Genomic DNA, 27694 nt, shown 5'->3' on the forward strand with positions numbered 1-27694 from the left:
GCATCTCCTCTTCTGTTCCTAACTTTACTTCTGTTCAGTAATATCCTCTTCATATTGCCATGCACTTTCCTGGCCCTCATTATTCTTGTATTGACATGGGAAGTTCCATTTGTTAACCAGAATTGGAGTTTAGGCATCATGAATAAAACTGTAAAGTTTCCCTTTGGGCAACTATAAACCCTTCCCAACAAATTTTCTATTTGCCATTGAAATATTTTCAACCCATGTTGCAGATTTTTAAAACATTAGAATTGGAAAATTTTAAACCTTTTAACAAAAGTTTTCTTTCACCGTTATAATCTTGAATTTGGTTTAGCACTAATTATTATTTTGGCATATAAGATACTGCTGTATACAATATACAAAATAATGAAATGTGATCTAACCTATAACAGTAGCTCAAGTCCCTTCCACTTTTAATTTATATTTTGATTTTTTGGGCTCCTGACCAAAGTTAGATTAACATGACTTCTTTATAGATCTTTCCAATATGTAAATAAATAACACTGAAACTTTTTGTCTACACTGGGCAACAATTTAGTACCTTAGGATCTACTGATGGAGGAGAAAAATGATGTAAGGTCCAGAGGAACCATCCTGGGATATTAAACAAAAATTCTGGGTGATCCTGGCTCTAAGTCACAATCTAATGTAGATTTTTCAGTGAAAATTTCTTAAAGAGATTCAGTCCTTTTTCATTCATAGTACTGTGAATACAAACTTCTAAGTCATGCTTAATAATTTCCTTATTGTTTGTTACTTTGCTATAACCTGATTATAGTAACTAGTAGTGCAACCACTTTGGAAATATAAAAGAGAACTATTCTTTGGCAACTTGCAGAGCTACTTCTGTTTAAAATCTGATCCTGGGAATGGATATATGGACAGGAGCCTACCCTTGTGCTGTTCTTGTCAATCAGCCCTTTCTGTCATTTCACAGAATGAAATTCTGTAGACCCAGAAGGGACCTGAGCAGTTATGTAGCAGTGTTTTACGGGAAAAGAAACAGAGAGCCAGAGAGGTAAAGCAGCTGTCCTGCCATCACAGAGGTAGTAAAGAACCACATATCTTCACCCTGGCCTGCCCTGAATTTTTTTGACATGTTGAGAAGTCATCGTGTCTCAACTATATATCACATTTATTTCTACAAACCTACTTCAAAAGGCTAAAATTGTCTCTTTTTGAAATTTTTGTTGTACTTACACAGCTGAAATTTAGTCAAAGCCTTTCTAGCTCCCTGTACAATTATTCCTCTTCTCCCATTCTCTTAAACTTTTCTTGAGCATCTTGATAGAGAATACAGCAACTCCTTTATTCTGTCATTAGAATCCAGACAGAATCAGAGATTGAAGGCTGGGGAAAGTTGTCATGAATGGTAGTATTTTTACTCACACACAGAAAAAATAGGGCACCAGATTTGTCCATTCAGTAACTTTCTGCTCAATTTTTAATTTAATATGATGAACCCAATGAAATGGAGGAATCTTTTTGTTGTTGTTGTTGTTGTTTGTTTGTTTGTTTTGGTCAATTTAAACGTGGCTATTCCCTGAAGAAAACACCTTTTCTTTCTGGGTTTGTCTCTTTGGCAATGGGAGTAAGGAGAGGAGGGCAGCATGTATTTCCTTCCTATCTAAAATTGAAAATATTTTTTTGTGTTTTACTCAAACATGAATTTTGTGTAATAAATTCTGACTAGTCATGACTAATATCATGCATTTTGATATAACAGGATAGACATGATTCAGCTGATGATCAAAATATTTGTCATGTGTGGCATATGGATGTAGAAGCCCTTCCAGAGTGGATACACAGCCTAATACAAAAAGTAAGTTCCATAGTTTCTGAGTAAAATTAAGAATATACTACCTTCAGAAAGTTTTTGTCCTCATTTTAGAGCTATTTTTCTTGGATGCATTGTTTCAAGAGACATGAAAGGGTGTGTAACTTGATTACACTTACTGGTTTCTTCATTATTACTGGAGTGCTCTGAGTACTTTTATACCTCAGACTTTGCACTTGGTATTTCCCCTTCCTTGAATTTTCTTCCCACAACTACTCACCTGTTTCTTTATTTCCTTAGGTCTTTATTCTCAGTGAGGCATTGCCTAGCCAGTCTATCAGCTGCCTCTCCCCACTATTACCACTCTCAACACTTCCTTTCTCCCTTCTCTACTTTATATACCTATCTATGTTTTACACACACATTATAAGTGATATATAGAACTTTAAATATGCTTAAGTATATATGACATATATAAATTATTATACACATTCATACGCTTACCCACATATGCATATATATATACACACACACAAAGGGCTTACTGATCTTGTTAGTTACCTAGCTCCTTTACTAGAATATAAACTCCATGAAGTCAGAAGTTTTTATATTTTGTTCATTATGTACTATATCCCCAGCACCTAGAACAGTACCTATTGAGTGAATGAAATATCCTATGTGTCTCATTACACAAATGTAAAATAAACTGGAAAATTAATGACTCTTATTGGCACAAGCAGTATCAAAAAAACACACTTTTAAGGATCCTTAATGAAATATTATGAGTAGGAATTCATCTTGTCAGTGTGGCATCATTATTTCTCATAATTCAAAACAGCTAAGTATTAGAAAAGTATAAGTAATATGAATTTTGGAACAATATAGTTGCCTTTCTCCACTGACTAGCTTACTTTTTTTGTTAAAGAATAACATTAGCTAGATATCCCTTGCATCCATTCTCACATTGTAATGATTTCCTGGGAAAATGCCAGTGCACTGCTTATTAGTGTCCTGAACTTTAGGAAATGTATTAGGACACTGTAGATGTCCTACTATCTCTGTTGAAAAGATAACTTTAAGTTAGTTCATTATTAATTTGTAATCTGAATATAGAAAATGAAGTAACTGATGTATGAAACCAATATCTTTTGGTTGTATGTAAAAAGGCAGGAAGAGCTTTATTCTGTTGGTTGGGTAAAGTTCCCTCCCACAGTGCTTGGTATGCAAGAAGTGTATCAAAACAGACACTTTTCTATGAGATTTTACTTGCAAATTAAGCTCTGTAGACTGATTTGCTTCCTGGTTCCATAGTGTATTTTTCTTTTCATTAGTTCACACTGTATCCATATTCAGCCTATTGTTTAAGAGACTTTTAGAATTCTTAGGAGTATCGTTTAGATGGGTGTGATGTGCAATATGTTATCATTCTAGACCTTTGGAGCTTCTTATCTCTATTTATTGGAAGGCTTGTTTCCATCTGGTAGACTGTTTTGTCTACTAATCAGAAAACAGAATGCTGGCCTTTTCTGTGGCATAGAAAACTTTCATGTGGTCGGCTTTAAAAAACAAACAAACAAACAATAAAACCACAAACAAAAAAACAGCTCACATTCTCTTTGGTTACTTTACAAAAAAAGAATTGTTTTTATTTTCCTTTATTACCTGTAGGCCCAGTGGACAGTTGGAAAACTGAATTGCCCTTTCTGTGGGGCCCGTTTAGGGGGCTTTAATTTTGTCAGCACTCCAAAATGTTCCTGTGGCCAGCTTGCAGCTGTACATCTCTCCAAAAGCCGGACCGATTATCAGCCAACACGGTCAGGCCGACTAATGAGACCCTCGCTGAAATACTTGTCACATCCTAGAGTTCAGTCAGGTTGTGACAAGGAAACTCTGCTGACAGGTGACGCCTCCAAAAACAGAAATCACGGGCTTTTAAACATGGCCCAAAATAATAATGGTCCTGGAAGATTAACGGAAGCACTCTGCCTGGAGGTACGGTCAACGTATTTCAAGATGAAGAACGAAAAACTGCTCTTCAAAGCAGATCCAAAATGTCAGCTTTTTGTTCCGCAGCTTTTGACTGGCAGATGCACTACGAAAGCTTTTCATAGAAAATCACATAGCTTGGATCTGGACATCAGTGAGAAACTGACTTTATTACCCACTTTATATGAAATCCATAGTAAGACTACTGTGTATCCCAGGCTAAATGAAACGCAGCCTATTGACCTTTCGGGCTTGCCTTTAGAATCGAGTAAAAATAACCGTTCCTTTCAGATTTCATCCAGTTTTGATCCTAATATGCTGCTGCAAAGATTTTCAGTGACTCCCCGTGAGACCCAGACACAAAGAGGAGGAGAATTTCAGTGTGGTCTAGAAGCTTCTGCAGTGTACTCTGGCCATGCTAGTTCTAACAACCTGACTTTCCTGATGGACCTGCCCTCAGCTAGCAGGAGCACACTGGAGGCCCCAGACCAGGAAGAGCACCTCTCTCCTCTGGACTTCCTGCACTCAGGCAGTTATTCATTGGGTGCCATTAATCAGAGGCTCAGTAAGAGAGAAAAGAGCAAGCTGAAGAATCTGAGACGGAAACAACGAAGGCATGAAAGATGGCTACAGAAGCAGGTAATTTTTAAAAGAGTTTACTAAAAATTCTGTATTATAAATGTCAGGCTTTGGGGAGAGGAGGTAACTTTGAGTTACCTATATTATAAAAACTTGATTTGAGTGATTTTTGAAATGACATTTCTCCCAAGTGAACTTAATGATCATGTAGCTCTATTATAACTGACATGTATAACCATGTCTCTGTGCTTACACATGTTCAGAAAATGACCTTTTGTGAAGTTTTTCCCAATTTTGCTAATATTTTATAGGAACATTCATCTCATGATATTGAGACTAGGTTGTCATACACATTTTAAATATATTCATGTTAGGATTGTTTTGCAGTGCTGTTTTTTCAGGTTACATTGAAACAAAAATGTTTCCCTAAGTAAATCCAATGTAGTGACAAATTCATTCACTTTCATTACATTTAGTTTAAATGGATATTTTCAAGGAGCCCTGTTTAATTATGTGCCCACATGAGCCAGATATGGTTAACTGTGCTAAATTGTGAAAATTATCTAAAGGATAATTGACCCTTACTGTAATTTTATAGGAGAGGGTGTTTCTCTGTGGTTTGAACTCCTATACCTATATTGATATGTTCAGGGGTGGGGTGTGTGAAGGAAACCAATATTAGGCACTGAGGAAACCAATTAAAACCAGTGGATGAGGTGCTTATGAAAATTTAGAAGTTTGAGGACCAGCTTATTTCTGTATAAACTATTTTTGCAAATTGCCTTCATTATTTGGTCATAATAGATAGCAGTCCTTATTAATTGGTATATTGAATATTAACAGTGTCCTCAGAGCTAAAATACAGAAAGCTACAACTTTACATAATAGTTTATTCTTTTTTTTTTTTTTTTATAATAGTTTATTCTTAGTTAAGCAAACTCATTATTGTTTATGATTCTAGTCATGGACTGAATAAAATAAAATTACTGCATTAAGTGCCTCAATCATGTTAGGTATTTTTCATCTTTTGGTTAGATAGTATAAGTAATTGTTTTTGTATTTTTGACTGGGTTCTGAGAAAAGCATTTCAATTTGGTTTCTTTGCAAATGATGGTATAATGTGACATCAAAGCATATACTGTAGGATGTAAAAAAGAATATGTTTTAGCACCATTATAATATACTTTATAGTTTAACATCAAAGCTGTAAAATTCAAAAATTTTATTGAAAATTTGACTTAAACCTAGATAAATTGGAGATGATCATATGTTAAGTGAACAGAACAGATACCTTAAAAACAATGTGGAGGGTTCTAAAATAATTCTCTTAACAAATAGAGAGTTCAAAGAAGTATGAAAATTATACTTGTTCTGTGCTGTAAATATGCAAATAACATTTTTACAATTTTCAAAATGTATATAATTCTTAGGCTAGGTACTTCTGAAAACCTGTTATATTTTTAATCATTTTCTAGCATAGGAACACTCTTTTTCACACAGTTGAAAGCAAAGTAAGACCAAAATTAATGGTCCTCTTTTTTTTTTTTTGATAAGGTTGCTTTTATTCATTCACACACATGTGATTTAACCAATCTGCTTAGCTAACTGATCGAAGTGAATGAGTCTTAGTCAGACCTGTGACAAGTCAGTACAGGAATGATATGATGGGATCCTAATAGGTTTGGTTGATTGCACAGGAGCTACAGGCAAACAAATTCCCAACGTGTCCTTAGCAAAGAAAATCTAAAAACAGGTAGCAGCATAGAAATGACATGAATACACAGTGTGAGTACACACTGTGGTTTGAGTCAGAAGGAAGAAGAATTTTTAATAGTTTTACTAATTCAAGGAAAAGGATAAGTCCTAGGAAGAGTTGATATTCGAGAAAAATTAATGGCTTATCTATTCAGCTTGTTTAATATTTAATAAAGATTAGTTGATTCTAAAACAGATATCAGATATCTGTTTTGTATATCATGCCTTTGGGTAATGACTTCCAAACAGATCCTGCCCCTTTTTTAATGAGAAAGATATGCATACAAGATATAAAGAAAAAGTTACCTATTATTAATGGTAATCTTTTTAAAGTTTAAAATAATTGGTTGGGATATCTAGATTTCTGACTTTCATTTGACATTTTAAATTTTTTTGTGTGTAAACTAGACATCTTTCTGTGGCAGATACCATGACAGAAAATGTTAATGATGCTACAAAAAGTTACTTAAATTTTTGAAGCTTAGGGATGTAAATGAGATTATTGTTAAAGCAGAAACTACAGCCAGTTTTCAGTGTTTTTGTTCAGCAAATGTTAATTGAGCATCTACTTTGGGGAAAGAGTGCTGAGCAAACCCTTTTTTTATTCAACACAGTCTTTTTGGTTTTGGTTTTCTTTTTTAATTATCATGCAATAAAGTTGATTTATTCTTGGCATACAGCATTATAATTTAAACATATGTATAGATTCATATAACAACAACCACAGTGGGGGTCCAGAACAGTTCCATCAGCCCCACCCCAAATTTCCCTTGTGCCTTCATAATTGTGCCATGATTATATCTTTATAATCACACCCTTGTCCCATCCCAAATTCCTGAAGACCACTGATCTGTTCTCCATTACTTTAGTTTGTCTTTTTGATAATTTTATAAAATAATGTAATGTTATAAAATTAGAACACATAGTATATAATGTTTTGAGACTGGCTTCTTTTACTCAGCATAATTACCTGTGAGATTCATCCAGGTTGTTGCATATATCTCTAGTTTGTTATTCTTATTCCTTAATAGTATTCCATTGTATGAGTGAACCACAATTTATCCATTTACTTGTTGAGCAGAGGTAGGTTATTCCAGGTTTTGGCAATTATGAATAGAGCTGTTATAAACATTCATGTACAGGTTTTTGTGTGAACCTAAGCTTTCATTTCTCTAGGGTAAATGTCCAGGAGTGGGATTGCTGGATCATATGGTAAGTAACTGTCAAATTGTTTTCTGAATGGCTATACTATTTTGTATTCCAAGCAGCAATGTATGAGAGTTCCTTTTGCAGTGTATCCTCACAAACACCTGGTACTCTTAAAATATTGACATTAATAGATACATAATGGTATCACATTTTGGTTTTAGTTTGCATTTCCCTAATGACATTTCCCTAATGATGTTCACCATTTTTCAAGTGCTTATTTTGCCATTTATATATATTGTTTAGTGAAGTATCTTTTCAAATCTTTTAGTCATTTTCTTAATGGGGTTGTGTTCTCTGTGTTGAATTTTGAAAGTTCTTTATATACTTTGGATGTATGTCCTTTATTGAGTATGTGATTTGTAAAGATTATCTCCCAGTCTGTAGCTTGTACTTTTATTCTCTCAGAAAGAATTTTTTTTTCCTATAGAAGAAACATTTAATTTTGATGAAGTCCAGTTTCTCAAATTTATTTTTAATGGATCGTGCTTTTGGTGTCCTATCTAAGAACTCTTTGCTTAACCCTAGGTTATGAAGATTTTCTCCTATGGTTTCTTATAAAATTTATATAGTTTTAAGTTTTATATTGAGAATTATGACTCATTTTGAGTTTTTTTTTAATAAGGTGTGCGATTTAGGTTGAGGTCCCTTGTTTTGCATAGAGATGCTTGATTCTTCCAGAACTATTTGTTGAAAACACTGTCCTTTCTCCGTTGAAATGCTTTTTCAGCTTTGTCAGAAATCAACTGGCTCTATATGTGTGGTCTTTTTCTGGACTCTGTATTCTGTTCAGTTTATTTCTCTGTCTCTCCCTTTGCCAATAGACGTCTTTCTTGTTTATTGTAGCTTTATACTAAGTCATTAAAATAGGGTACTGTGATTCCTCCAACTTTATTTTTCATTTTCAAAATTGTTTTATTCTAGTTCCTTTGCCTTTCCATATAAAATTTAGAATAAACATTTTTATCTTTACAAAAAATAGAGCAACTTGGGGAGAACCAAAATCTTTACTGTGTTTATTTTTCGAGTCCATGAACATGATATGTCTCTCCTTTTATTTAGGTCTTTGATTTCTTTCATCAGTATTTTGCAGTTTTCAGCATTCAGAATGTGTGCATATACTGTTAAATTTATACCTAAGTATGTACTTTTTCTGTTATTGTTAGTTTAAAAAATTGTTTTGATTTATAATTGTATTTTGCTAGTTTACAGAAACATAATTGATTTTGTTTTGACTTTATATCTTGTGCTGTTGATAGTACAGATCTTTGACATCTCTTGTCAGATTTATCCCTAAGTATTTATATTTTTATACTGTTGGTAAATAGTATTATTTTATTAAGTCTTAATTTCCATTTGTTCATGAATAATATATAGAAATATAATTGATTTTTGGTGTTGATCTTATATCTTACAGCCTTTCTAATTTTACCTATCAGGAATAGCAGGGGTTTTGTAGATTTCACTGGGTTTTCTACTTAGATGATCATGTCTGCACATAAAAACAGTCTTACTTCTTCCTTTCCAATTTGATTATTTTTTGTGTGTGTTATTGAGTGAGCTAGAACATCTAGTAGAGTGTTGAGTAGAAGCGATGAGAGCAGGTATCCTTGTCTTTTTCCTGATGTTAGGAGGAAAGCACTCAGTCTTTCACCATTAAGTATTATGTTAGGTATGGGTTTTAGGTAGATGCCCTTTATCAGGCTGAGGAAGTTTTTTCTATTCCTAGTTTGCTGAAAGTTTTATCATGAGTGGATGTTGAATTTTGTTAAATGCTTTTTCTCTATCAACTGATATGATTATGTGTTTTTAATGTGAATATTAAGTGATTATCAGATATTGAGCCAGTGTTTCATTCCCACAGTATAAATACTTTGTTATTTTGTATTTTTCTTTCTGTATATTGCTGGATACTACTTGCCAGTATTTTTTGAGAGTTTTTTTAGTTTCTTTGTTTTTTTGCCTCTGTACATGAAGGATATTATCCTGATGCTTACTCTGTTTTTGTACAGTGTTTTTCTGATTTGATATCATGGTAGTGCTGGCCTTATAAAATGAATTAAGAATTGTTCTTTCCTGTTGTGTTTTATGGAAAATATTGTGAAGAATTAATATTACTTTTTCTTAAATATTTGGTAATGAAACTACCTGGACCTGGAGGTTTTGGGGGTGGGGGTGGGTGAAAGAGGTGAATTTAACTATGAATTCAGTTTCTTTAATGTTTATAGGACAATTCCAGTTGTCTATTTCATATTGGATAATTTTGGTAGTTGTTTTCAATGAATTATCTAAGTTGTTGAAAATATGTGTGTAGAATGTTCATAGTATTCCCTTACTATCCCTTTAATGTCTGTTGGGTCTGTAATGATATCCCCTTTTCAATCCTGATAATAGCAATTTGTGTCTCATCTCTCCTTCTCTCCCCCGCTCCCCTCCCCTCTTGCTTTTAGTTTTGCTAGAGGTTTATCAATTTTACTGATCTTTTCAAAGAACCAGCTTTTGATTTCAATTATTTTTTTCTATTACTTTTTGTTTTCAAAGTCACTGATTTCTGGTCTTACTTTTATTACTGACTTCCTTCTGCTTGCTTTGACTTTATTTTCCTTTCTCTTATAAAATATTTTTAATGGGAGAAACTTAAGTTTTCGATTGCAAATCCTTTTTTATCTCATCTAAGCATTTATTGCTATAAATTTCCCTTTAGTTACTGCATGAGCTACAACCCATGACTTTTATGTTGTGTTTTTAATTCAGTTCAAACTGTTTTCTAATTTCCTTTGAGACTTTTGTTGGCCCATGTAGTTTGTCTAAGTGGCTAGTATAATCATGCAAAGACTGAAATATTAGCATTCTGAGGAAATTTTAAAACTTCATCTTGTGGAAGAATATTTCTTTCTCTGAATTGAGAGAATGTAAAGCTGCCACTAGTATAGCTGTATAATATTTTAAAATAATTCTATTTAAACATTTTGTTTGTCCTGCTGTGTTGACATTTCTTAACCTTGAGCTTATTTAATATGAATAAAAGAAAATGTCTCTTTAAAACCCACAGGAAACTATTGTGAAAAGAGTTTACCTTACATTTCTGTGGTATGTTGTGCATGAAAATATAAAATAATTGACCAAGTATCATGGTTTTTAATAAATCAATGAACCATCTACAATGATTATATTGCATTGTTCTGAGTTAACTAAATGAGTTAAGACTACTTGTATTATTACAAGGGTGTGATTTAGGCACTGGGGAGAATAGAGGTCAATAAATTATATTAAAGACCTACTCATGTGTGTTTACCTAGAGAAGATACGCATTTTCCACAAAGGCATAAGTTTCATTTTCCTGGATTTGCACATAGGGATAATTTTTCACAGATTTTGAAGGAGTCCACTTAATCTTTTATCACTTGATTCATCATGTTGAAATCATACACAAATCATATTCTAAATATATTTTTGGTTATCTTTTTAAAATAAAATTTTTCTGCTTCTGAATCATAATAGTAATTCATGTATTGAACAGTTATTCCCCATTTGTTCTGTTTCTAAAGAAGAAAATTAATGGTTTATTGAAACAAAAAGCTTCAGTAGTGAAAATAACTAAAATTTTAATTAGATAACACATTTTACTGGAATTTTCCATTGTGTGTGTGTATATATATATACACACACAAGCACCCACCACACACAATTCTTTATCTGTTCACCTCTTGATGGACACTTAGGTTGCTTTCATATCTTGGCTGTAGTATATATGCTGCTGTGAAGATTGGGGTGTGTGTATCTTTTTGAATTAGTGTTTTTGTTTTCTTCAGATATGTACCCAAGAATGGAATTGCTGGTTCATATGGTAGTTTTATTTTTAGTTTTTTGAGAAACCTCCATACTGTTTTCCATGGTGCCTGCACCAATTTTCATTCCCAGCAGCAGTGCACTGAGGGTTCCCTTTTTTTTTTTTTTGGCGGTACGCGGGCCTCTCACTGTTGTGGCCTGTCCCGTTGCGGAGCACAGGCTCCGGACGTGCAGGCTCAGCGGCCATGGCTCACGGGCCCAGCCGCTCCACAGCATGTGGAATCTTCCCGGACCAGGGTACGAACCTGCGTCCCCTGCATCAGCAGGCGGACTCTCAACCACTGCGCCACCAGGGAAGCCCTGAGGGTTCCCTTTAATCCACATCCTTGCTAACGTGTTATTTATGGTCTTTTTGATGATAGCCATTCTGACAGGTATGAGGTGATACCTCATTGTGGTTTTGATTTGTCTGATGATTAGCAATGTTGAGCATCTTTTCATGTGCCTGTTGGCCATCTGTATATCTTCTTTGGAAAGATGTCTGTTCAGGTCTTCTGCCCACTTTCTGATTGGGTAGTTTTGTTTTGTTTTGTTTTGTTGTGATACACGGGCCTCTCACCGTTGTGGCCTCTCCTGTTGCTGAGCACAGGCTCCGGATGCACAGGCTCAGCGGCCATGGCTTACGGGCCCAGCTGCTCCATGGCATGTGGGATCTTCCCGCACCAGGGCATGAACCCGTGTCCCCTGCATCGGCAGGCGGAGTCTCAACCACTGCGCCACCTGGGAAACCCCAGTAGTTTTGTTTTTTGATATTGAGTTACATGAGCTGTTTATATATTTTGGATATTAACCCCTTATTGGTCAAATCATTTGCAAAATTTTTTTTCCTATTCAGTAGATTGTCTTTTCTTTTTTTTTTTTTTGATGGTTTCTTTTGCTATGCAAAAGCTTTTAAGTTTAATTAGGTCCTGTTTATTTTTGCTTTTATTTCTTTTGCCTTAGGAGACTGATCTCTCAGAATGTTACAATTCGTGTCAAAGAGTATTCTGCCTATGTTCTTTTCTAGGAGTTTTGTAGTTTAAAGTCATACATTTAGGTCTTTAATCCATTTTGAGTTTAATTTTGTATATGGTGTGAGAAAGTGTTCTAATTTCATTCTTTTACATGGATCAGTCCAGTTTTCCCAGCACCACTTGTTGAAGAGACTGTCTTTTCTCTATTGTATATTCTTGCATCCTTTGTGGTAGACCTTAGGTGCATGGTTTTATTTCTGGGCTCTTTATTCTGTTCTATTGATCTACATGTCTTTTTTTGTGTCAGTACCATTCTGTTTTGATTACTGTAGCTTTGTAGTATTGTCTGAAATCAGCTTTGCTCTTTTTTTTATCAAGATTGCTCTGGCAATTTGAGGTCTTTTGAGGTTCCATATAAATTTTAGGATTACTTGTTCTAGTTCTGTGAAAAATGTCATGGGTATTTTGTTAGGGATTGCATTAAATCAGTAGATTGCCTTGGGTAGTGTGGTAATTTTAATAATATTATTTCTTCCAATCCATGTACATGGGATCTTTCCATTTATTTGTATCATCTTCAGTTTCTTTCTTCAGTGTTGCATGGTTTTCAGATTACAGGTCTTTAACCTCCTTGGTTAACTTTATTCCTAGGAATTTTACTCTTTTTGATGAAAATAGAATTGTTTTCTTGCTTTCTCTCTCTGATAGTTCATTATTTGTGTATAGAAAAGAACAGATTTCTATATATTAATCTTGTATTCTACAACTTTACTGAATTCATTTATTAGTTCTTGTAGTTTTTGATGGAGACATTAGGATTTTCTGTATATACTACCATGTGATCTGCAAATAATGACAGTTTTACTTCCCTTCTAATTTGGATGCCTTTTCTTTTCTTTTTTTTTTCTTGCCTGATTGCTTTGGCTAGAACGTCCAATACTATGTTAAAAAGGAGCAGTGAGAGTGAGCATCCTTGTCTTGTTCCTGATTTTAGAAGAAAAACTTTTAGCTTTTTACTGTTGAATATGATGTTAGCTGTGGGTTTGTAATAAACAACCTTTATTATGTTGAGATATGTGCCCTGTATACCTACTTTGATGAGAGTTTTTATCATGAATGGATGTTGTCAAATGCTTTTTCTGCATTTATTGAGATGATCGTGTGACTTTTATCCTTCACTTGGTTAATGTGGTGTGTCACATTGACTGATTTCTGGGTATTGAACCATCCTTGCACTCCTGGAATAAATCCCACTTGATCATGGTTTTTAATCCTTTTTATGTATCATTGAATATTTTGTTGAAGATTTTACATCTGTATTCATCAGAGATAAAGGCCTCTAATTTTGGTGTTTTTTTTGTAGTTTTTTGGCCTGGTTTTGATATCAGAGTAATTATGGCCTTATAGAATGAATTTGGGAGTGTTCCCTCTTCTTCAGTTTTTTTGGAATAGTTTGAGAAAGATAGGTATTAGCTCTTACTTATATGTTGGCTGGAATTCCCCTGTAAAGCTCTCTGGTTCTAGACTTTTGTTTGCTGGGAGTTTTTTTTTTTTAATTACAAATTCAATTTCACTACTAGTGATTGGTCTGTTCTGATTGTCTATTTCTTCTTGATTCAGTCTTTGAAGGTTGCATGTTTCTAGAAACTTGTCCATTTCTTCTAGGTTTTCCAGTTTGTTGGCATATAGCTGTAGTATTCTCTTATGATTTTTTGTGTCTCTGTCATATTGGATGTTATTTGTCCTTTTTCATGTCTTATTTTGTTTATTTGGGTCCTCTCTTTTATTGTTGTTGATGAGACTGTCTAAAGGCTTATCAACTTTATGTTTTCAAAAAAACAGCTCTTGGTTTCATTGGTTTTTCTTCTTTTTTGCCTCTATTTTTTTTATATCCTTGCTAATCTCTGTTATTTCCTTCTTTCTGCTGATTTTATACTTTGTTTATACTTCTTTTTCTAATTACTTTAGATGGTAGGTTAGGTTGTTTAATTGAGATTTTTCTCATTTCTTGAAATAGACCTATATCACTATAAGCTTCCCTCTTAGAACTGCTTTTGCTGCATGCCATGGGTTTTGGAAGGTTGTGGGGTTTTTTTCATTTGTCTCGAGGTATTTTCTGATTTTCTCTTTGATTTATCATTGACCCATTTTTTTTTTTTTTAGTAGCATTTTTTTTAGTCTCCATGTATTTTTGTGTTGTTACCATTTTTCTTCCTGCAGTTAATTTCTGGTTTCATTCTGTGTTGCCAGAAAAAATACTTGGTATAATTTATATCCTCTTAAATTTGTTGAGACTTCTTTGTGGCAAAGCATGTGATATATCCTGGAGAATGTTCCATTTGCACTTGAAAAGAATGTGTTTTCTGCTGTGTTTGGTTGAAATGTCCTATAGATATCTATTAAGCCCAACTGGTCTAATGTGTCTTTTAGGACTACTTTTCCCGTATTGATTTTGCCGTATTTCCCCTATTGATTTTCTGTCTGAATGATCTCTCCAGTTATGTAAGTGGGTGGTTAAAGTCTCCTACTATTACTGTATTATTGTCAGTTTCTCTCTTTATGTCTGTTAATATTTGCTTTCTATATGTAGATGCTCCTATTTTAGGTATGTATATGTTAGTGAGTTTTATATAGAGTTCTTATATTGATCTCTTTATCATTATATAAAGCCCTTCTTTTTGTCATACACTTTGTTTTACTGTCTACTTTGTCTCATATGAGTATTGCTACCCCAGCATTCTTGTTGCTATTTACATGAAATATCTTTTTCCAGCCTCTCACTTTCAGACTATATGTGTTTAGCTCAGAAGTGAGTCTCTTGTAGTCAGCACATAGATGGCTCTTGTTATTTTTAACCAGTCAGCCCTCTCTGTGTCTTTTGATTGGAGCATTTAGTCCACTTACATTTACAGTGATTTTTAATATGTAGGTAATTACTGCCATTTTGTTACTTGTCTTCTGGTAGTTTTTGTAGTTCTTCTCTGTTCTTCTTTTAGTCTCTTCCCTTGTGGTTTAATTACTTTTTAGTGGTATGCTTATGTTCCTTTCTATCTGGTATTGGTATTTTTATTGTAGGTTTTTGATCTGTGGTTATCTTGGGGTTCATATATATTAATTAATATTTATTTTTCAAAACTGGTTGAAATTTAAGGTAAAACACATTCTAGAAGGTCTACATGTTTCACTCCCCTCCCCCACATTTTGGTTTTTTTTAACATCTTTATTGGAGTATAATTGCTTTACAATGGTGTGTTGGTTTCTGCTTTATAACAAAGTGAATCAGTTATACGTATACATATGTCCCCATATCTCTTCCCTCTTGCATCTCCCACCCTCCCACCCTCCCTGTCCCACCCCCCTAGGTGGTCACAAAGCACCGAGCTGATCTCCCTGTGCTATGCGGCTGCTTCCCACTAGCTATCTATTTTACATTTGGTAGTGTATCTATGTCCATGCCACTCTCTCATTTTGTCCCATCTTACCATTCCCTCTCCCCGTATCCTCAAGTCCATTCTCTAGTAAGTCTGCATCTTTATTGCCGTCTTGCCCCTAGGTTCTTCTGACCAATTTTTTTTTCTTTTCTTTAGATTGCATATATATGTGTTGCATACGTTATTTGTTTTTCTCTTTCTGACTTACATCACTCTGTATGACAGTCTCTAGGTCCATCCATCTCACTACAAATAACTCAGTTTCATTCCTTTTTATGGCTGAGTAATATTCCGTTGTATATATGTGCCACATCTTCTTTATCCATTCATCTGTTGATGGACACTTAGGTTGCTTCCATGTCCTGGCTATTGTAAATAGAGCTGCAATGAACATTTTGGTACATGACTCTTTTTGAATTATGGTTTTCTCAGGGTATATGCCCAGTAGTGGGATTGCTGGGTCGTATGGTAGTTCTATTTGTAGTTTTTTAAGGAACCTCCATACTGTTCTCCATAGTGGCTGTACCAATTTGCATTCCCACCAACAGTGCAAGAGTGTTCCAGTTTCTCCACACCCTCTCCAGCATTTATTGTTTCTAGATTTTTTGATGATATCCACTCTGATCGGTGTGAGATGTTATCTTATTATAGTTTTAATTTGCCTTTCTCTAATGATTAATGTTGTTGGGCATTCTTTCATGTGTTTGTTGGCAATCTGTGTATTTTCTTTGGAGAAATGTCTATTTATGTCTTCTGCCCATTTTTGGATTGGGTTGTTTTTTTGTTGTTGAGCTGCATGAGCTGCTTGTAAATTTTGGAGATTAATCCTTTGTCAGTTGCTTCATTTGAAAATATTTTCTCCCATTCTGAGGGTTGTCTTTTGGACTTGTTTATGGTTTCCTTTGCTGTGCAAAAGCTTTGAAGTTTCATTAGGTCTCATTTGTTTATTTTTGTTTTTATTTCCATTTCTGTAGGAGGTGCATCAAAAAGTATCTTGCTGTGATTTATGACATAGAGTGTTCTGCCTATGTTTTCCTCTAAGAGTTTGATAGTGTCTGGCCTTATATTCAAGTCTTTAAACCATTTTGAGTTTATTTTTGTGTATGGTATTAGGGAGTGTTATAATTTAATTCTTTTTTTTTTTTGCAGTGTGCGGGCCTCTCACCACCGTGGCCTCTCCTGTTGTGGAGCACAGGCTCTGGATGCACAGGCTCAGTGGCCATGGCCCATGGGCCCAGCCACTCCGTGGCATGTGGGATCCTCCCAGACCGGGGCACGAACCCATGTCCCCTGCATTGGCAGGTGGACTCTCAACCACTGCGCCACCAGGGAAGCCCTAATTTCATTATTTTACATGTAGCTGTCCTGTTTTCCCAGCACCACTTATTGAATAGGCTGTCTTTTCTCCACTGTATATACTTTGCCTGCTTTAACAAAGATAAGGTGACCATAGGTGCGTGGTTTCATCTCTGGGCTTTCTATCCGTTCCATTGATCTATATTTCTCTTTTTGTGCCAGTATCATACTGTCTTGATTACTGTAGCTTTATAATATAGTCTGAAGTCATGGAGCCTTATTCCTCCAGCTCCGTTTTTCGTTCTCCAGATTGCTTTGGCTATTCAGGGGTCTTTTGTGTTTCCATACAAATTCTGAAATTTTTTTTTCTAGTTCTGTGAAAAATGCCAGTGGTAGTTTGTTAGGGATTGCATTAAATCTGTAGATTGCTTTGAGTAGTATAGTCATTTTCATAATGTTAATTCTTCCAATCCAAGAACATGGTATATCTCTCCATCTATTGGTATCATCTTTAATTTCTTTAATCAGTGTCTTATAATTTTCTGCATACAGGTCTTTTGTCTCCTTAGGTAGGTTTATTCCTAGATATTTTATTCTTTTTGTTGCAATGGTAAATGGGAGTGTTTCCTTAATTTCACGTTCAGATGTTTCACCATTAGTGTATAGGAATGCAAGAGATTTCTGTGTATTAATTTTGTATCCTGCTACTTTACCAAATTCATTGATTAGCTCTAGTAGTTTTCTGGTAGCATCTTTAGGATTCTCTATGTATAGTGTCATGTCATCTGAAAACAGTGACAGCTTTACTTCTTTTCCCATTTTGATTCTTTTATTTCCTTTTCTTCTCTGATTGCTGTGGCTAAAACTTCCAAAACTATGTTGAATAAGAGTGGGGAGAGTGGGCAACCTTGTCTTGTTCCTGATCTTAGTGGAAATGCTTTCAATTTTTCACCATTGAGGACGATGTTGTCTGTGGCTTTGTCATATATGGCCTTTATTATGTTGAGGAAAGTTCCCTCTATGCCTACTTTCTGCAGGGTTTTTATCATAAATGGGTGTTGAATTTTGTCAAAAGCTTTCTCTGCATCTATTGAGATGATCATATGGTTTTTCTCCTTCAATTTGTTAATATGGTGTATCACGTTGATTGATTTGCATATATTGAAGAATCCTTGCATTCCTGGGAAAAACCCTTCTTGATCATAGTGTATGATCCTTTTAATGTGCTGTTGGATTCTGTTTGCTAGTATTTTGTTGAGGATTTTTGCATCTATGTTCATCAGTGATATTGGCCTGTAGTTTTCTTGCTTTGTGACATCTTTGTCTGGTTTTGATATCAGGGTGATGGTGGCCTTGTAGAATGAGTTTGGGAGTGTTCCTCCCTCTGCTATATTTTGGAAGAGTTTGAGAAGGATAGGTGTTAGCTCTTCTCCAAGTGTTTGATAGAATTTGCCTGTGAAGCCATCTGGTCCTGGGCTTTTGTTTGTTGGAAGATTTTAATCACAGTTTCAGTTTCAGGGCTTCTGATTAGTCTGTTTATATTTTCTATTTCTTCCTGGTTCAGTCTCATATGGTTGTGCATTTCTAAGAATTTGTCCATTTCTTCCAGGTTGTCCATTTTATTGGCATATAGTTGCTTGTAGTAAACTCTCATGGTTCTTTGTATTACTGCAGTGTCAGTTGTTACTTTTCCTTTTTCACTTCTAATTCTATTGATTTGAGTCTTCTCCCTTTTTTTCTTGATAAGTCTGGCTAATGGTTTACCAATTTTGTTTATCTTCTCAAAGAACCAGCTTTTAGTTTTATTGCTCTTTGCTATCATTTCCTTCATTTCTTTTTCATTTATTTCTGATCTGATCTTTATGATTTCTTCCCTTCTGCTAACTTGGGGCTTTTCTTGTTCTTCTTTCTCCTCTTGCGTTAGGTGTAAGGGTAGGTTGTTTATTTGATATGTTTCTTGTTTCTTGAGTTAGGATTTTATTGCTATAAACTTCCTTCTTAGAACTGCTTTGGCTGCATCCCATAGGTTTTGGGTCATTTTGTTTTCATTGTCATTTGTTTCTAGGTATTTTTTTGATTTCCTTTTTGATTTTTTCAGTGATCTCTTGGTTATTAATTAGTGTGTTGTTTAGCATCCATATGTTTGTATTTCTTACAGATTTTTTCTGTATTTCATATCTAATCTTAGAGTGTTGTAGTCAGAACAAGATACTTGATACAATTTCAGTTTTCTTAAATTTATCAAGGCTTGATTTGTGACCCAGCATATTATCTATCCTGGAGAATATTCCATGAGCACTTGAGAAGAATGTGTATTCTGTTGTTTTTGGATGCAATGTCCTATAAATATCAATTAAATCCATCTTGTTTAATGTATCATTTAAAACTTGTGTTTGCTTATTTATTTTCATTTTGGACGATCTGTCTGTTGGTGAAAGTGGGGTGTTAAAGTCCTCTACTATGATTGTGTTACTGTTGATTTCCCCTTTTATGAGTGTTAGTATTTGCCTTATATATTGAGGTGCTCCTGTGCTCGGTGCATATATATTTACAATTGTTATATCTTCTTCTTGGATTGATCCCTTTATTATTATGTAGTGTCCTTGTTTGTCTGTTGTAGTAGTCTTTGTTTTAAAATCTATTTTGTCTAATTTGAGAATTGCTACTCCATCTTTCTTTTGATTTCCATTTGCATGGAATATCTTTTTCCATCCCCTCACTTTCACTCTGTATGTGTCCCTAGGTCTGAAGTGGGTTTCTTGTAGACAGCATATATACGGGTCTTGTTTTTGTATCCATTCAGCCAGTCTTTGTCTTTTGGTTGGAGCATTTAATCCATTTACATTTAAAGTAATTATCGATATGTATGTTCCTATTACCACTTTCTTAATTGTTTGGAGTTTATTATTGTAGGTCTTTTCCTTCTCTTCTGTTTCCTGCCTGGACAAGTTCCTGTAGCATTAGTTGTAAAGTTGATTTGGTGGTGCTGAATTCTCTTAGCTTTTGCTTGTTTGTAAAGCTTTTAATTTCTCCATCAAATCTGAATGAGATCCTACTGGGTAGAGTAATCTCGGTTGTAGGTTTTTCTCCTTCATCACTTTAAATATGTTCTGCCACTCCCTTCTGACTTGGACAGTTTCTGCTGAAATATCAGCTGTTAACCTTATGAGGATTCCCTTATGTGTTATTTGTTGTTTTTCCCTTGTTGCTTTTAATATTCTTTTTATTTAATTTTTGATAGTTTGATTAATATGTGTCTTGGTATGTTTCTCCTTGGATTTATCCTGTATGGGACTCTCTGTGCTTCCTGGACTTGATTAACTCTTTGCTTTCCCATGTTAGGGAACTTTTCAACTATAATCTCTTCAAATTTTTTCTCAGTCTTTTTCTTTTTCTCTTCTTCTGTGACCCCTGAACTTTGAATGTTGGTGCATTTAATGTTGTCCCAGAGGTCTGTGAGACTGTCCTCAATTCTTTTCATTCTTTTTTCTTTATGCTGCTCTGCAGTAGTTATTTCCACTATTTTATCTTCCAGGTCACCTATCCGTTCCTCTGCCTCAGTTATTCTGCTGTTGATCCCTTCTAGAGAATTTTTGATTTCATTTACTGTGTTGTTCATCATTGTTTGTTTGCTTTTAGTTCTTCTAGGTCCTTGTTAAACGTTTCTTTTATTTTTTCCATTCTGTTTCCAAGATTTTCGATCATCCTTAGTATCATTATTCTGAATTCTTTTATAGGTAAACTGCCTATTTCCTCTTAATTTGTTAGGTCTGGTTGGTTTTTGCCTTGTTCCTTCATCTACTGTGTGTTTCTCTGTCTTCTCATTTTGCTTAACTTACTGTGTTTGGGGTCTCCTTTTCGCAGGCTGCAGGTTCATTGTTTCTCGTGATTTTGGTGTCTGCCCCCAGTGGCTAAGGTTGGTTCAGTGGGTTGTGTCGGCTTCCTGGTAGAGGGAACAAGCGCCTGTTTTCTGGTGGATGAGGCTGGATCTTTTCTTTCTGGTGGGCAGGTCCATGTCTGGTGGTGTGTTTTGGGGTGTCTGTAGCCTTATTATGATTTTAGGCAGCCTCTGTACTAATTGTTGAGGTTGTGTTCGTGTCTTGCTAGTTGTTTGGCATAGAGTGTCCCTCACTGTAGCTTGCTAGTCGTTGAGTGGAGCTGGGTCTTTGCGATAAGATGGAGATCTCTGGAAGATTTTCGTCATTTGATATTACGTGGAGCTGGGAGGTCTCTTGTGGACTAGTGTCCTGAAGTTGGCTCTCCCACCTCAGTGGCACAGCCATGACACCTGGCTGGAGCACCAAGAGCCTGTCCTCCACACAGCTCAGAATAAAATGGAGAAAAAAAATAGAATGAAAGAAAAGAAAGAAAGGAGGAAGAAGGTAAAATAAAATAAAATAAAATAAAGTTATTAAAATAAATTTAAAAATTATTAAGGAAAAAAAATTTTTTAAGTAATAAAAAAATGGAGAGACAGAACCCTAGGACAAATGGTAAAAGCAAAGCTGTACGGACAGAATCACACACAGAGGCATACACATACTCACAAAAAGAGAAAAAGGGAAAAAATATATATATATTGTTGCTCCCAAAGTCCACATCCTCAAATTGGGATGATTTGTTGTCTATTCAGATATTCCACAGTTGCAGGGTACATCAAGTTGATTGTGGAGATTTAATCTGCTGCTCCTGAGGCTTCTGGGAGAAATTTCCCTTTCTCTTCTTTGTTCGCAGGGCTCCAGGGGTTCAGCTTTGGATTTGGACCCACCTCTGTGTGTAGCTCACCTGAGGGCATCTGTTCTTCACTCAGACAGGATAGGGTTAAGGGAGCAGCTGATTTGGGGGCTCAGGCTCACTCAGGCAGGAGAGAGGGAGGGGTACAGATGCGGGGAGAACCTGTGGTCAGCAGAGGCTGACATGACGTTGCACCAGCCTGAGGCGTGCCGTGCGTTCTCCCGGGGAAGTTGTCCCTGGATCACGGGACCCTGGCAGTGGCGGGCTGCATAGGCTCCTGGGATGTATGGATAGTGACCTGTGTTTGCACACAGGCTTCTTGGTGGCAGCAGCAGCAGCCTTAGCGTCTCATGCCTGTCTCTGGGGTCTGTGCTGTTAGCCGTGGCTCGCGCCCATCTCTGGAGCTCCTTTAAGTGGCACTCTTAGTCCCCTCTCCTCATGCACCAGGAAACGAAGAGGCAAGAATAAGTCTCTTGTCTCTTCGGCAGCTCCAGACTTTTCCCCGGACTCCCTCCCTGCTAGTCGTGGTGCACTAGCCCCCTTCAGGCTGTGTTCATGCCGCCAACCCCAGTCCTCTCCCTGGGATCCAACCGAAGCCCAAGCCTCAGCTCTCAGCCCCGACCCATCCTGGTGGGTGAGCAGAGAAGCCTCTTAGGCTGGTGAGTGCCGGTTGGCACTGATCCTCTGTGCGGGACTCCCTCCACTTTGCCCTCCGCACCCCTGTGGCTGCGCTCTCCTCCATGGCTCCGAAGCTTCCCCCCTCCACCCCCTGTCTCCACCAGTGAAGGGGCTTCCTAGTGTGTGGAAACCTCTCCTCCTTCACAGCTCCCTTCCACTGGTGCAGGTCCCATCCCTATTCTATTGTCTCTTGTTTTTTCTTTTTTTTTTTTTTTGCCCTACCCAGGTACATGGGGAGTTCCTTGCCTTTTGGGAGGTCTGAGGTCTTCTGCCAGCGTTCAGTAGGTGTTCTGTAGGAGTTGTTCCACATGTAGATGTATTTCTGATGTATTTTGGGGAGGAAGGTGATCTCTGTGTCTTACTCTTCTGCCATCTTGAAGCTCCTCCCCACAAATTTTGTGTTTTTGATGTCATATTTTATATCCTCATGTTTATTCCTTCACTGTTTATTGTAGTTACTTTTATAATTTTTGCGTTTTAATCTTCATACTAGCTTATTTAAGTGGTTGATCCGTAGCCTTTACTATATATTTGCATTTACTAGTCAGATTTTTTCCTTTTCTATAGACTTTTACTTCTCATTTTATCCTTTTATTTTCCTCTTAGATAACAATCTTTAAACATATCTTTTAGGGTATATTTAGTATTGATGAGCTTTTAATTTTTGTTTGTCTGAAAAGCCCTTTATCTCTCCTTCAATTCAAAATGGTAATCTTGCTTGGTAGAGTATCCCTAGGTTGCAGGTTTTTCCTTTTCAGCACTTTGAATATATCATGCCACTTCCTTCTGATCTGTAAAATTTCTTCAGAAAAATCAGCCTATAGCTTTATGTGGATTTCATTTATATGACCGTTTTTCTTTTGTTGCCTTTATAATTTTCTCTTTAATTTTCAATTTTATCCTATTAAATATGGTATATCTTGCTTTGGGAGCCTCTGCACTTCTTTTACCTTGATATCTGTTTCCATCTTCAGGTTTGGGTAGTTTTCAGCTAAAATTTCATCAAATGCTTTTTTGACCCCCTTCTCTTTCTTCTCCTCTGGGACCCATATAATGCAGACATTGGTATGCTTTATATTGTTGCATATGTCCCTTAAACTGTTCTCATTTTTTAAATTTGTTTTTCCTTTTGCTGTTCTGATTTGGTGAATTCCATTATTCTATCTTCCAGATCACTTATTTTTTCTTTGTTTCACCTAGTCTGCTATTTGTTCCTTCTAGTGTGGTTTTCACTCCAGTTATTGTATTCTTCAGTTCTGATTGATTCTTTTTTATGTTTTCTAGTACCTTGTTAAAATACTCACAGTGTTCATCCTTTCTTTTCCCTAATGCAGTTAACATTCTTATTACTAATGCTTTGAACTGTTTATCTGGTAAATTATTTCTGTTTCATTAGTTGTTTTTTCAGGGGTTTTCTCTTGCTCTTTCATTTGAAACAAATTCCTCTGTCTTCTCATTTTGCTTAACTGTCTCTTTCTCTATGAAATTTGGTGAAACAGTTTCCTATTCCAGTCTTGAAGGGGTGTCCTTGTGTGGGAGCTTCCCTACACAATCTGTGTGTGCCCAGTGGCTTTGGTGGGAGAGCTGGATCTGACATGAACACAGGTCACATCTTCTCCCAGGGTGAGCTGGCAGCTGTCACCTTAGTAGGAGGTTCGGCTGGAGATGCAGGAGCTAGAGCCAGAGCCAGGTGTGAGCAGAAGCCCTGAGAGTCAGGTCTGAGCTGGTTCTGTTCACTTTAAGTGTATGCTCTCCTCCCTCCCAGCTCTGGGACCCTTGGCCCAGAGGGGAGCAGTGCTAGAGCTAGAGGGGTGGAGTGGGCACTCAGTGTAGGTTGGGCCATGGGTTGTGCCGGTCCCAGCCCTATTCAGTGTTTTCTAGTGCAGTTAATACCCTGTCTCCCTGAATGCCGGTAAAGATCACCATCTCCTGGTTCAGTTGCTGTTCCAAGTTGAGCCAGCTCCATTACTCACAACTGCACTCTCCTCTCTGTTGCTGCATCCCTTGCCCTAGTGTCAAGCTGTGCCATGGAGCAAGAGGGGCTGGGATGGGCCCTCTGTGTGGGTCAGGCCGTGGGCTGTTGTGGTGCCAGGACCAGAGTTCCAGACCAATCCCCATGTACTGCCTCGGCAAGTGCCAGTGATGGCTACCTTTACCCTGTTCAGATGCCATGCTGGGTCTGGGCTGGCTCTGACCCTCACAACTGCACACTTCCCTTGGTTGCTGCAGCCTTTACCCTAGTGTGGACTGTGCCATGGAGCAAGCAGGGCCAGAGCAGGTGCTCAGCTCAGTCTGGGGCATGTGCCAGGGTGGGTGTGGGTAACTAGCCAGAGTTCTGGGCAGTTTCAGTTTGCTTCCTCTACTTTGTTTCAGGAGTAAGCAAGTGTGTGCTCACTCTGTGAGAATGGAGCCCAGGTTTCTTACAGCCCTCCTGTGAGTCCCACTGGTTTTCAAACCAGCTAAAGGGATTTATCTTCCTGGAGTCAGACCCCGAGGCTGGTGTGCCCAATATAGGCTTGAACCACTCACTCCCCAGGGAATATCTCTGATCCCATGTAATCTAGCTCCTCTTTTCTGTTCCCTCCCAGAGGTGCAGGACCTGACCTGACCACTTCTTTTCCCTTTCTACCCAGTTCTGTGTAGATCTTTCTTACAGCCATGTTTGTACGAGAATCTTTCTGCCAGTCTTCAGTTTGTTTTCAGTAAGAATTGCTCCACATGTAGATGTATTTTTGATTTGTTTGTGGTAGAGGTGAGCTCCGTGTCCTCCTACTCTGCCATCCTGATGTCCCCTCAGATTTAAATTTTCTAATGCTTTAGCACAGTTTGTACACAGTGGATGATCAGGAATTTTTTTCTAAACAAGGTTTTTAAAAAAATTTTAGAGTAGTTTTAGGTTTATAGAAAAGTTGTGAAGGTAGTATAGAGAGTTTCCATATGTCCTACACTGTTTTCCCTATTATTTATATTTTATGTTAGTATTTTACATTTGTCAGAATTAATGAATCAATATTGATAAATTACTATTATTTAAACTTCATACTTTAATCAGATTTCCTTAGTTTTTACCTAATATTCTTTTTCTGTTCCAGGATACCATCCAGGGTATCATATTTCATTATATTTAGTTGTCATGTGTCATTAGGCTCCTCTTGGCTTTGACAGTTTCTCAGACTTTCCCTGTTTTTGATGACCTTGACATCTTTGAGGTTACCTAGTTAGGTATGTTGTAGAATGTCCCTCAATTAAGGTTGTTTGATCCTTTTCTCATTATTAGACTGGGGTTATGAGTTGTCTCATGGGTTCCCACGTCCTACCCCCGTGTTTGATGATTTACTAAGAGGACTCAGCCTATAGTTGTAGTCATAACTATGTTTTAATTCAGTATAAGGATACAAACCACAAAGGGAAAATGTGCGTGAGGCAAAGTCTAGAAGAAACCAAGTGCAAACTTTGAAGAGTCCTCTCCCCATTGAGTTATATAGAATGAACTTAATCCTTCCATCAACTAGTTATAACAACATGTGTGCAATGTTGTGTACCAGGGAAGCTTATTATAGACTCAGTGCCCAGGGTTTTTATTGGGGGTTGGTCGTGTGGACATCTGCTGCCTGGCACATACCAAATTCCAGACTCCAGAAAGAAAGCAGATGTTCCACATAAAGCATATTGTTTGTGCAAATATTTTAGGAACAGTGAGCCGTTGTTATCAATTAGGATGATAGGAGCTCTCCAGAAATTCAGGTTCTCAGATGGCTGCCAAGGGCCAGCCTTTTAAGAACTGATAGGCCTCTACATTAACTCTTTTCTGTACCTTGGTTTTTGGGAGGAAGACCACAGAATTGAAATGCCATTTTCATCACATTACATATCATTTCAAGGATATATACTATCAACATGACTTATTACTATTAATGTTAACTCAGGAATGTTTTGAAACAGGGAAAAATAATAATTATCATACTTATATATTCCTTATGTACTAGTTTCCTATTATTGCTACCACAAATTACCACAAACATAGTAGTTTAAAGCAATATTGTTTTATCATCTTATTTTTCTAGAGGTCACAATCTGAAAATGGGTGTTGTAGGGCTAAAAATCAAGGTGTTGGCAGGGCTGCATTCTTTCAGGAGGCTCTAGGGTAGAATCTGTTCCTTACTTTTTCCAGCTTCTAGGGTCTGTCCACATTCCTTGGCTTGTGGCCTCCTTCCATTAATGACATCACTGTAACATCTGCTTCCTTTGTCACATTTTTTCTTTGATGTATTTAAGGGCCCTTGTGATTATATTAGGCCCACCTAGATAATCCAGTGTAATCTTCCCATTTTAAGTTGCTTAACTTAATCACAACTGTCAAGTCCCTTTGACATGTAAGGTAACATAAATTCCATGAATTAGAACATGGACATCTTTGGGGAGTCATTAATCTGCCTACCCCATCTTACTATATGCTGGGTGGTTTTCTGATTTATTTACTTCATTTAATCCACCATTTTATGAGGTAAGTTCTATTATGGTCACCATTTTATGAGGTAAGTTCTATTATGGTCACCATTTTATGGATGGAGAAACTGAGCATCAGAGAGGTTAAATAACTATACTAGGCCCACAAATCTAGTATGTGGCAAATCTAGATCCCAAAGTTTATGCTCTTAATCATAATACCGTGGCCTCTCAAGAAGGGATTTTTTTCTCACATATTTTATCATTCTTTGATGATTAACAAAACATTTTATTATTGTATACCTTTATTCTTCATTCATTCTCTTCTTCATTTGACTAATGCCCTTGGATAACTTACTCATAGAAACTATGCTAAGTATTGAGGATACAACAATGAATGAAATATGATCCCTCCCTCAGGGACCTTTGACTGAATGGGGAAGATATCTGTGAACATCAGTGATCCTTTTCTTATGTTTTTGCAGAAATGCCATATCATAGTGAATTTTGGCCAACAGTTTACTTAATCCAAGATTTCTTTGGCCAAGACCTTGAGATGCAACTGAGAATCCCAGAGCAGTCACAAAGAAGCTTGATTGGGAGAGGGTAGCAAGATTGCACAGAAGTGGGAAGATTGATAACAGAGAAAAAAGGAGAAATGGTCAGCTGATGAAGAATTTTGATGTAGTAGTCAGAAACTTATATTTGATTCTGAGGATGCTATGTAGCTGCTGGAGAGTACTGTGTAGCTCCACACTGAATCCACAGTAGTAGCTCAGTAAATGGTTGCTGAGGGGATGAATTGAACATATGAATGATGTATCCATTGCTTCAGACCTGGAAAATGCTTTAAGTGTGGAGGCTAACAGTGGTTCCTAACCCTGGATGCAAGTTGGAATCCTCTCAGGAGGTTTTAAAATTGGCATTGCCTTCTCTATCAGATTATGTCTTGGTTGGTCTAGACTGGGCATCATTACATACGTTTGTGTGTTTTAAAGTAT

The 27694-nt window shown here is 36.6% G+C and overlaps 1 protein-coding gene across 1 annotated transcript in view; it reads left to right on the forward strand.

Annotated features, from left to right (window-relative positions):
• The window catches only part of RNF180 (ring finger protein 180), a 261351-nt gene that overhangs the window by 29818 nt on the left and 203839 nt on the right, over positions 1–27694 (forward strand). The window contains exons 2-4 of the mRNA XM_065875170.1: positions 1730–1825; positions 3449–4405; positions 7277–7312. Of these exons, the coding sequence (XP_065731242.1) occupies positions 1730–1825; positions 3449–4405; positions 7277–7312 (1089 nt within the window). The remainder of the gene's footprint in view (positions 1–1729; positions 1826–3448; positions 4406–7276; positions 7313–27694) is intronic.

The sequence above is a fragment of the Phocoena phocoena genome, chromosome 3, assembly GCF_963924675.1.
Source record: "Phocoena phocoena chromosome 3, mPhoPho1.1, whole genome shotgun sequence".
Taxonomy (NCBI): Eukaryota; Metazoa; Chordata; class Mammalia; order Artiodactyla; family Phocoenidae; genus Phocoena; species Phocoena phocoena.